The sequence below is a fragment of the Saccoglossus kowalevskii genome, chromosome 11, assembly GCF_978046115.1.
Source record: "Saccoglossus kowalevskii chromosome 11, keSacKowa6.1, whole genome shotgun sequence".
NCBI lineage: Eukaryota > Metazoa > Hemichordata > Enteropneusta > Harrimaniidae > Saccoglossus > Saccoglossus kowalevskii.
In genome coordinates, this window is record NC_140651.1 from 35288712 (window position 1) to 35301728 (window position 13017).

The window sequence follows — 13017 nt, forward strand, 5'->3', positions numbered from 1 at the left end:
ATCATAAATTTATCATATACATATATTTTATCGTGAAGTGGCGCAACATTATAGTTCAATTACTAAATATCAAAATAAAATAAATAAGTCATTGAAATTGCTGAGTGAATATAAACATTATTTTGTCGCACAATAAACAAATCACTAAATTTAATAAATCATTTTCTACAAAATAAACTAATCACTAAACTGCAAAATCAAGCAAACAATCAGTCTGTCAATGAAACAAATATCAAAAGGTAATCATATATATGTATATGTGATTTTTATGCTCTATCCTGATATGGTGAATAATTATAATTCAATTGAATAAATAAGTCACTTAATTGCAAAATAAATAAATTAATATTTTTCTAATCGCAAAACAATCAATCACATTGTACAAACTACCAGTCAATTAGTCGGCTTGTCAATCAGTTAATCAGTCAGTCTGTAGTGAGTTGTCAACCAATAGTCGTATAATTAATCTGAATATTCAGATATAAGTTCAGCTTTCAGACAATTTTTAAAAAAATATCTACTAATATTGGCATTTTGTAGTTCTGGTCTTAGTGAATTCCAATGCTTAATTGATGCAAACTTTATGTTATGCTGGGTTATAGAAAGTTTTGTTTTTGGTATAGAGAGGCTGCCACTTCTATTTATTTTAGTGGGATAATTATGAGAAGGAGTGTTGATGTAGGTATCAGGACAGCGTGCGAAACGATTTTTATTTAAATCGAAAATATATAGACAAGAGTGGAATTTACATAGTTTGTGAATGTCCAGAATTTGAAGAGAACGGAACAGTGTTGCAGAATGCGAGTTCCATTTTGAAAAAGTGATAAGCCGCACAAGTCTTTTCTGGAGTCGTAGAATCGGTTCAAGAAGGGTAGGATAAGCGTTTCCCCATATTTCAACACAGTACGTTAAATGTGGAAGAATCAGGGTATTATATAATAGAATAAGAATATACTTTGGGACATAATGTCGAATTTGTGAGATTATACCAATTTTAGAGCTAAGTATGTTAGTGACTTTGTTAATATGAGATTTCCAGTTCAAAGACGAATTTATATTGACACCCAAGTAAGATACTGATGTTACGCCCTCTAACGGTACATTATCAATTTCTAGGGATCCATTAATATGAACTTGTTTTTGTGGAGTTTTAATTACCATATAATTTGTTTTGTTGGCATTAATTGTTAGTTTGTTAGCTTTACACCAGTCAACGACTTTTTTAAATTCTGTATTAATAGTATTAAGATTAATTTGGTTAGATTTATGTGAGTTGAATAGGTTAGTGTCATCTGCAAATAAACGAAAATCAAAGCTTTAAGCTTTCTTTGATTTGTCCATGTATTCACGGGGCTGCACTGGCAAATCATGGGACAAGTGTCACAGGAACACCAAGCAGATTGTTCACAGACTTCCGTGTAATTTAAAATAAAACTTTCATCCGAACAAGGGGCATCGTCGACGATATACTCTCATCACTCACATTGGACTGATCTGAATCGTCACAGTATACCGTACTTCACTGATAATAAGCCCGGAGGCATGAACACGTAAAGGAAAAGTAAGGGATGAATTTGTACTCGAGGACCAACTCAGAAAAAATTATTTTGTTTTGGGGTTAAACACTGTAACCATCTTGCAAACAACGAAAAATTATCCAAAAGAAATATTCGTTCACCACGCCGGGCTCGGGAAAATAATACTTATTTTTGAAAAAAAATGCGTCTTTGATTTGAACGATACTTACAATGAAGAAACAAACATGTTCATAAAAAACACACACATTTTATTACAATACGATTTACATACCGTCTGAATTTACGGTGAAATAATGGGTAGGGTCTGTGATGAAACAGTGGACGAAGGCATGTATCATTATCTTCGTTTTGGTATGTTTTTGATCATACGCAAACTCTCGACGCAAAACAATTTTCCACCATGAGGTTTTTCAGCACGATTTGACCTGGAACAACTTCCTTTGACATAACAGGTCATGTCTTTCATTAACCAATCAAAATGATGTGTCGTAATGATGAATTTTTCCGATTATTGACGATGATATTTTAGCGCAATGCGGAAGTGAATTACCGCAATGTTAAAATGCGATCTGTAGCACTGATTGCAACGAAAAAACGATGATTTTTTCCCTAAAAACTGGCGATTCGCAATTTCCGAAATATAAACGACGGTTAATAGTAACCGTGGGTAAACTGAGTGTGGAGGAAGAATTTAAACACCTTTCTCGGTCGCCAACATGTCTCATCGTTCAAACCCTAGGCCTTTCATGATAGTCTCAAAGTAAACCATGCCTGATAACCAGGTATACGTCTTGACGATCACATTTTTGGCTTTTCGAAGGCTACTACTCAAAGAAATATGAATTACTCCAGAATTGCAACATCGATGTTCATCCTGAGTAAATGACAGAATAGAAACGATGCGAATCACGTTGTGTACGTTCGCCATGCACTCTGAACTTGAAATTAATGCGAGTTTTCTCATAAAACTAAAAGCATGAACCAAACTAACATGCCAATCACGATTATTATGAAATGAAACACACCTTTTACACGCATATTTTAAAGAATATCGTCGACGCCCAGTAAAAACACTCTGGGCTTATAATCGTGAATGCCCTCAACTAGATAAATACCAAGTAAAAACATAGGGATGGGCTTCATACTCGAGAGGGGCTTGCGATCAGGGAAGTACGGTACTTTAACGCAATTGGGCTTTCACTCTCAGAATACTGTGGTTCAAACGCATAAGGCTCTAACCCAAGTTTTAAAAAGCACATTGTGCATATAAAAGTTGAGTTTATGCTAATACATGCTTGGCAGCATGAACGGCTATGTACAATGGCGTATACGAATGCGATCAGATACTAAAACGTCATAGCTTTGAAAAGTACCCGGATGTTAAATATGTTCGTTCGTTAATTTTTCCCCTCCATGAAAGACCTCCATGGCAAGCACTTCAAATGCCTATCCAAGCTACAGTTATAATTAAAACAAAATTAAACCACTGCAATATTATTTCGAATACAGTTTAGAATATACACAACTATAAATTAAGGCCGCATTTAGGTTCGCTTTAATGAGTTCTATGACCATATATAGTCATTGAACATTTTAGCCATTTCTTATTTCCAATGCCTTCAATATAGCATTGGTTCCATGTTTAAACTTGCAATTGTGCCTAAGATATTAGGGATATGCATATTTAATGAGTTCTATGCCCATATATGGTCATTGAACATTTTAGCTATTTCTCTTGTCCAATGCCTTTAATATAGCATTGGTTCCATGTTTGTACTTGCAATAGTGCCTAAGATATTAGGGATATGCATATTTAATGAGTTATATGACCATATATGGTCATTGAACATTTTAGCTATTTCTCTTGTCTAATGCCTTCAATATAGCAATGGTTCTATGTTTGTACTTGCAATAGCGCCTAACATATTAGGGATATGCATATTTAATGAGTTCTATGACCATATATGGTCATTGAACATTTTAGCTATTTCTCTTGTCCAATGCCTTTAATATAGCATTGGTTCCATGTTTGTACTTGCAATAGTGCCTAAGATATTAGGGATATGCATATTTAATGAGTTATATGACCATATATGGTCATTGAACATTTTAGCTATTTCTCTTGTCTAATGCCTTCAATATAGCAATGGTTCTATGTTTGTACTTGTAATAGCGCCTAACATATTAGGGATATGCATATTTAATGAGTTCTATGACCATATATGGTCAACGAATATTTTAGTAAATTCTCTTGTCCATTGCCTTCAATATAACGTTAGTTCCATGTTTGTACATGGAATAGTACTTGAGATAGTAGAGACTTGCATATTTAATGAGGTCACATGACCATATATGGTCATCCAATGTGTTAGTTACATCTCTTATCCCATTGCTTCAATATTGCACTGGTTGCATCTGTGATAGTGCTTGAGATATTTCAAACAGAATGTACAGGGCCCTCCCCCCTTTCCCATGATGCTTTGCATGGTACATTTAAAAAATGTGAAAAAACATTCTAAAATCATTATCTAAAAAACGGCTCATCGCCTGGAGAAGCCGTTTGGAAAAATAAATACTATGGCACTTGATCTTTCAAAATATATGATGGGTTAGTGAATTAGTCAAAAAATATGCAAATGAGATGCAAAACAAAAATTTTGAAAATTCTAGTAAAAAAAGTCACGTGACCGCTAAAGTTTTTTTTGATGCTATTTGTAGCCCTTGTTCCACTGCTGCTATCATAAAAAACTGGAAGAACTCAGACCCTCAGAAAGGTGTGCAATTCGGCATTGAAAATTTCGCCTTTAATCCAAGATGGCGGCCGAATGACGTCACATATCGAAAATCGGAAACTTTGACGTTTTAGAGAATTGCATATAGATTGTGTCTGCAAAGTCTCGAGTCAAGTGGGCAACCCATCTTCGAGAAGAAGAGTTTTAAAAAAACGGCAGAAAAAGAATAATAAACATTACAATAACAAAAGGCTTTCGATGCTGAAATGCATCGAAAGCCTAATAATAATAATAAACATTACAATAACAAAAGGCTTTCGATGCTGAAATGCATCGAAAGCCTAAATATAGCTGCAAGCAGCGATTACCGGCTTTCGATGCTATGCCTGAGTTCGCACTGAATTGCATTTATGCAATATAGTTATGACATTACACTTCTGTAATATCGAAGGTAGTGGAGACATGTACTGTGATCCGTTTACTATATATTGTAGACAAACCGATCACAATGTGTGTTGATTTAGTCACAGCATGGTGAACTGATTACACTATATGATTTATATGACCATATATGGTCATTGAACATGTCAGCTATTTCTCTTGTCTAATGCCTTCAATATAGCAATGGTTCTATGTTTGTACTTGTAATAGCGCCTCAGATATTAGGGATATGCATATTTAATGAGTTTTATGACCATATATGGTCAACAAATATTTTGGTCAATTCTCTTGTCCATTGTCTTCAACATAACGTTAGTTCCATGTTTGTACATGGAATAGTACTTGAGATATTAGAGACTTGCATATTTAATGAGGTCACATGACCATATATGGTCATTTAATGCGTTAGCTACATCTCTTATCCCATAGCTTCAATATTGCACTGGTTGCATGTACCTATCTGTGATAGTGCTTGAGATATTTCAAACAGAATGTACAGGGCCTCCCCCCCCCTTTCTCATGATGCTTTGTATAGTACAATAAAAAAAAAATTGAAAAAACATTCTAAAATCATTTTCTAAAAAACGGCTCGTCGCCTGGAGACACCGTTTGGAAAAATAAATACTATGGCACTTGATCTTTCAAAATATATGCAGGGTTAGTGAATTAGTCAAAAAATATGCAAATGAGTTGCAAAACAAAATTTTTGAAAATTCTAGTAAAAAAAGTCACGTGACCGCTAAAGATTTTTTTGATGATATTTGTAGCCCTTTTTCCACTGCTGCTACCATAAACAACTGGGAGCACTCAGACCCTCAGAAAGGTGTGCAATTCGGCATTGAAAATTTCGCCTTTAATCCAAGATGGCGGCCGAATGACGTCACTTATCGAAAATCGGAAACTTTGACGTTTTAGAGAATTGCATATAGATTATGTCTACAAAGTCTCGAGTCAAGTGGGCAACCCGTCTTCGAGAAGAAGAGTTTTAAAAAACGGCAGAATAAGAATAATAATAAAAAAAAAAAAATAATAAACATTACAATAACAAAAGGCTTTCGATGCTGAAATGCATCGAAAGCCTAATAAACATTACAATAACAAATTAATAAAAATGCAGTTTATTCTTGACAAGGTCGACCCCGGTAATTATGTATGACAGAGACTTGAATCGCTTAGGGGTAACGATGATAAGAGTCAATCTATGCGAGTTATACAAAGCGGTTCTCTCCGTTTTACATCTAATCTAATTCAGAAGAGCGTGCCGCAAATTCCATGAAGAGGGAACCGGATAGATGCAGTGGAAGGTAAGTTCATCGCTGAACAAACACACGTGAATGCACTTGGACGGGGCATTTTGTTTGCTACGAACATCGAGTTACAAAAATGACAACGCCCACTTTTGCAAAACCACGACCAAATTGCCAACTCGACGTCCAGTTAACAATTAACAGAGCTTCGAGTTACGGGCATCATAGATTTTTTGTTTTGTTAAACGTTCAAATTTAGCAACTCGAATTTTCATTATTAGTTAACCGAACTTCGAATAACGGTAAATATAAAACGTTAAACGAAAGGAAAATGATATGTTTCCCGTCACTCGAGCTGTTTTAGCCGTTAACTTAACGTCGAGTTACAGCGTGATTTCGCCAAAGTGGTCGTGGTTTCTGAAATACACTTGTGTTTATTCATGCACATTCTAATTATCTATTCTTGCTTTATCACGGAGTAAATGAAACGCACCTTATCAAAAATTATGCTAGACGCATCTTTCGCGGCGGGAGTATGTCAGAGATTGGTTCGAATGATCTTTCATTTCTACTGAATTATTATTGCATGTTGAGATGCTGAGTAGTTCGAGTTACAAAAACAACCACGCCAATATTTCAGAAACCACGCCCATTTTTTCCAAAACCAAAATTTCTACTCGATGTCCAACTAACAATTAACAGAATTTCGAACTTTAAATCAAACTTTAATTAACAGGTAATCGAACTTCGAATTACGGGTAACATATATTTCTTGTTTTGTTTAACGTTCAAATTTAGTAACTCGAATTTTTATTATCAAATTACGGGAAATATAAAAGGTAAAATGAAAACTGTGAAAGTGCTTTGACGAACTCTTGGTTAACGTTTTCATTTGACCAAAGTAAAAAGCAGTCCCAACTGTGCCAGTCTAGTCAAACACATGAAAGCTTGCCGAACACCAAACAGTGCGGCATGTCGCCGGTACATAGTGTTTACACACTTGTTTACCGTAGTTCGAGAGCAGTGGGCGAAATAACCATTTAAAACTAAATTTTTCTATAAGGCATGCCGTGAACGGCATAAGTAATATGTAATATGGGCATCGATCAACCATTGGGATTAACCCTTTTCGACCAACCAACCAATGGGAATCGTTCTCTTCACAAGGTGACTGTCACGAATTTATTTGCGCGTATCTGTTGTTTGACTTATTTAGCTGATTACTAGCGAATGGCTGTGTTATGTCTGTCATCATTTAGGCTCATGAGAGGTCGGCTGTATGTGTGAAGGCCACGCCTTAGAGTCTTTTAACTGCTTTGTAATTGGTTAGGGTTTTGAAAGTGAATAACATTGTTTTTAGTTGGTCTTGGCGAGTACACCAGGAGAGACGCAGTCTAGGAGAGTCTTGGGCCAGCCTTGCGATAGTTTTGGGGACTTTTCCCCAGGGCGCTGTGTCTTCTTATAGAGTACTCGACTGACCGACTAAAGACGAGAGTTGAAACGTATTTCGTGGTGTGTGTCTATTTGACTTTCCCGATCCCGTACCCCAAGCAGACGTGTATAGATACAGAGACGAGATTTCCCCCTGACACGGGTTGGAGAACCTCAGAGAGAAGATTTTCCCCCTGATAGACACTGCGACCCTTTCGCAGAGTGCAATAATCGACATGCGGCGAGTCGCACAATTGCGTCGCAAAGTTAGTTTTTAGACCCCCTTACATACCTCATACGTGACATAAACCCCAATTATAGAACACTCTGCACACTCAAAATACCCTACCAAAGAGAGCTGACCGATTGTATTCCCTTACACCACAAGTCAGTCCGCGATTTGAATGACAATACACAGTGCATTTATAAGCTTCACGGGAAAATGCATGATAAGTGAACAAGTGAAAATCGGTATATTAACACACTGTAAGCTTCGGTGAAACAACCTCCTCCAAAATATTTCCCAAACTCCCATGATGCAATATTATTTAATAAATTACAGTGGTTCTACGAAATCAGACATCCACATCATTTGGTCACATGTACACGTTCAGATCAGTACATTACATTACTGCATTACTTGATACATTGTCATTTGATAATTATAAAATGTATTACTGTGTATTAGTAAGAACTCTCCAGACTGCACTGTGCACAACTATCAGTTATTATGCATACTAATATATATATATATATATAGTTGATTTATGTTCGAGCAAGTTTGTAATTTATATGATCCCTGTTAACTTTCTATGAGCATATTTCTATATTTTATTAAATTATTATTAATAATCAGACATTTGTTAGTTGTGAGCCTTTGTTTTACCTTCAGTGTGTTCAAGAATGTGTGCTATTCATGAGAGAATAACATGTAGTTTTGTTTGAGTTCGCATACCCGGATACAAATGGCATGTCGTTTTATACCGTTGTGGTGCATTTTTATTGTCTATTAATTTATACCTTTGTAAAGTGTGTAGGTAACAGGACAAACAAAGCTAGCAGTCTACCCTTGAATATAATTTATTAATATTATAGGTATCTTATAATAATAATATATGTGATTGCCTGACGCATTAATCATATTGTTTGCATAATATAATTATTACGTAATACTATGACATACTTACATTTATACTCAGTATACAGTGTATACAATATATCATTGTCTCTAAAGGAGAATTTAATGCGGTCACGTGACGTCTTCCCGCGATAAAAGGTAAACATTTAAAAATCTGATTCTTCAGAGCGACAGAACACATTGATCTGAAATATGTTTTTAGCATCTATGTGTAATTCTCATTAAAGTTTTTATGATTGGTCATGTGGTTTGGCTGTCATTTATTTCTCCTTAACAGGAAGTATTTTTTTTTACAAATATATCTATTCTATTTTGAAATTTGTCATGTTGCATCTTTATACTGAACTCTTTTCGACAGCAAACAAATAATTCGCCAAAAATGTGGGGCATTCTCAAGAGTGCTTCAAGCGATCAACTGGATAATTTGCATGTAGTTTGTGTGGCCACGTTCTTATAAATATAATAAAATAACTTGAATGTTATTCAGTCACGTAGTTTGTTCGCTATCTTAAATTTCAGGGGGAAATGGCCACAGATTAGAGCAGTTGTAATTAACCGATCTACTTGCAGTTTGGCATGTGGCATAATTGACAAAGCACATAAAAATAACATATTTTATCAGTGGGTACTCAAAAGGCAATATTCGGACTTCAAACTTTGACGCAACAAAGCTGCTCTACAGAACAAGGCGAACTTTCGTCACAATTAGTTTCTAAATTTAAACGACAAACAATAGCATTAGTTATACAGTTGTCGTACATATAACGATATGCTGAATGTCACAATTTACGCAAACGTTTAAGTGAAACTTTGAAATCCAAAATTCCGGTGGCTTTTTCTGTCGATTTCCAAGAAACACCAATTACTGACTGCCCTGTACAGAAGAGATTATGTAAATGAATTCACCAATATTCAGAACGATGGCCTTATATATGACATCATTGTCCTGGATCATAGACATTCGTCAATACAAACGTTGTCATAACTTCACAGAATTGAGATCACCATGGAAACATATTGGGCAATAATGATCACGGCACATTGTGTTCAAGCTGTTGTATGATAATCTATTGATTTATTGATTTATTTATTTATTTATGTATTGTTTATTTATTGTTATATTCCACTCGCCCGACATAAATGAGTCTGGTCCAGCTTTATACAAAACTCATTTACTGGAAATAAAATTAAACTGCATGTATAATATAGAAATAAATCTTAATGTATATAGGTTGGGGTATGGGATAAAGTACAGTTGAATGTAGGAGCGGTTTGAATCGTTGTATGTAAAATAGATGAAACAGTCCGACGGAAAATAGGACAATTATATTTTTAAAATAATCCGACTTTTATGTCGAAACAGATTTAACCTGTTTATTGAAGGTACTGCTGCTTGTAATTCTACAGTCCCAATACAACGGCTGTCATCAAGTATTGTTTTATAAATATTACCATTTGGTGACATGTGTGTGGTAATCAAGTAGTTACACTGTATCCTCGAATCCGGATCACATGCCAAATAAGGCAGTACTGCCAAAGTTTAGCAGTTAAGTTTCATTTGAAATCGTCGCACTATTGTCGCAATCAAATATTAAACATGGTTGCTGTAAATCAGGTAACAACATATAATTGATCACTTAAATAAAGACACTTATTAGGCCACATTGACAGTACGTCACAGTGTACGTGTCTCCAGGGGGCGCTACACACGCGTAGATCACTATAAGTCTACAATACAGTTGGTATGCCCCCGGTATTGTAAACAAGTCTATCAGTGCAGCACGGACACGGACAGTTTCCTGACGTATGGGTGAGTAGTAAGCATTTCTTATAGGTATTATAATCCTCCTATATTTTTGGAGACACGTACGACACTTTGTTAGAATAGTACTACAGTAGCAGTGTCGTACCGTTTTGCCAACTATAATATCAAGAAACGTAGTATAAAAGTAATAAACTCTTCTGTACAAGTTAAAGTAAACGTAATCGCTTATATTTCATGAATCTAGTTACAAATTTAGTAAAGATTTCCCACCATATGTGCTTTAGGTAATGTAGTCTTATATTATGGTATGTCTTTGCAGGGTTATAGTTTCGCAGAAATGGAGAAAATCATTCTGATATTAATGGTGCGTACCTCAAATCCTGCAGTCTATATCAGTACATACTATTTTTTATAGTTTTAACACGTCTTTGCAAACTTGACGGTTGCCAAAAGTGTGTTCTAATGCCTAGTTCATATATTCTTCTTACGTTCTGTTTAGGTCATAATAGCCGGTGCGGTGTACAACGCCGGCGCCTACACCAGCGGCCCGCGTGAGTATATGAAATAAAATAGTGTCATTTTAAATAACATAACAATTTAACGTATATGAGGATAACATAAGTGTTTTATCGGTTTTTTTACATTTATAGGATTTTGCCCAAAAATTAGCCATAGTGTGAAAACGGGCCAGTATTTAATTGGCGAACAACACGAAAAGAAGGCATGCGGCTGTTATCAGGCTTGTGAGGATCTGGGTGACGAATGTCAGATGTGGACGTTTCAGAAACGTGGACGTACATGCAGACTGTACAGAGATTCTAACACAAATGCCACAGTTGGTAAAGGAACTTACGGTATGAAAAATGATGGTGAGTGACATTATTTCTTGCATAATTTCGTTTTTTGTTGTCTTCCATTTACAAGGCCAGTATTAAAATAATCCCAGCATCGATTACGCAGCTATTTATGTTAATTTATGTAAATTTATGTTGGTGTAATGCAATGCAATGAGTATGAATTGCAATTGTATTAATATGCTAAGACAACATTACATTGTATGACACCCCTCTATTTCGTATCCAATTTCAGTGTGTCGGCGTAATGACAATAAAAATAGAAAAGGGGGAAGCATGGGAATAAGAGCAAAGAAGGAAAAATCATGCGACTGTCACGATTTCTGTGTTGCAACCAGAAACTGTGTTGCGTGGAGTTGGCACAAGATAAGTAAACTATGTCGTCTAAAGAACGAAGCCAACAAGCCAACAAAAAGCCGAAGATATGTGTCAGGCACAATATAAATGTAAGTCGGCGTGTTTTTCTGTCTCTGACATGCATCAAGTGCTGTTAGATGCAAACGTCATGCAGTCATGTTACAGTTATGTAAATAAATCCCTTATTGGACATTTAAATGAATACTGTAGAGAAATTAAATTGGATGCCCCAATTGTTTTGTTTTTTAATTTGTTCTTGTTATTTTGTTTTTTTTAAATATCTATTATGAATCTGTGACTTTTATGTTCATATATATTACATCTACAATTTCTGAAAAGGAATCTGGTGCTCACTGAGTAGTACTCATTTGAATAATTATTTTGATGTCAAAATTAGAACAAAGATATACTAGTACACTAATTTGCATATTTGTAGATGAATAATGGAGTTGCTACATTGATCATTAAATGATCAGAAATTATATGTGACCAACATTTTGGCTCTAGTGAAATGTAGCTGACTGGCAAACATATAAAATGCTTTAAAATTACGTGACTGTATGATTTATTTACTATTCAAAATACATGCAAGTATGCAAATATAGTCACGGGTTGTTTTGATTACTGTTTTAAGTATGTTCCATTTATAATACATTTTTTCATAGAATAATTAGATGTACATATTGATTCTATAATTTAATAAAAAGTTTATTTTCATTAACATGTGCCAAATAATCTCGTGATAATGTATGTTATGTAATGACATATATATTTATGTACATATCAATAAATATTAAAGTGCATTACTTTCTTTCCACAGAAAAGGACATCAAATTTTGGAAGATCGATGTTGGAGCAGTCATCTTTATTACTACACGAAAAAGTATATGATATAGTGAATAGGAACCAGTCAGTAATAATACTGAGTTATGTATAATATATAAATATTATAAATGACAAAAAATTATGTATAGATTAGTAATTAGCATTGGTATTGGGTGTAATAAACAATGGTGGACTCACTATATGTTAGTGTTTAACATACGGGTACGTAGAAGAATTGTATGTTTCCTATAACTGGTAGTTAGGGTACGTTTACGTGAATATCAACTAAAAGTTAACCGATAGGTACGAGGAGACTTACGGGAATAATCTATATAGTTTCGGGCCGATGAGATTTACTTCATATTGTACTATGTATGCACGTAAATGTACACGTTTTACCAGGAATTTTACAACCCACATCGCGGTTGCTGTAACTCCTTTTGTATAACAATGGTCCAATGATAAGATCAGAAAAAAACTCTCCGGATGTAAACTGTGCATATAATACATATATATATAATGTGACGAATCACTCATCAATCACCTGCTTAGCTCAGCTAGCCTTCAGAAACTGCGTTCGATTGAGATGATTGGGATGATGTATGTGGCAGTGCATCAACACTGTCCGACTTATTTGTAAACACCATAAGGCATGCTTAGTACAATGGAGGCAATACAAAGAGTGGTAT

General features: G+C 35.0%; 1 protein-coding gene across 1 annotated transcript; it reads left to right on the top strand.

Moving 5' to 3' along the window:
- The first annotated feature begins 10255 nt into the window (after positions 1-10255).
- LOC102803609 (uncharacterized) lies at positions 10256-12528 on the top strand. Its single transcript, XM_006815848.3, has 6 exons — positions 10256-10337; positions 10612-10656; positions 10792-10843; positions 10943-11161; positions 11382-11592; positions 12324-12528. Exons 2-5 carry the CDS (start codon positions 10630-10632, stop codon positions 11588-11590), a joined length of 507 nt encoding a protein of 168 aa, XP_006815911.1. The 5' UTR covers positions 10256-10337; positions 10612-10629; the 3' UTR covers positions 11591-11592; positions 12324-12528.
- The last annotated feature ends 489 nt before the right edge of the window (positions 12529-13017 follow it).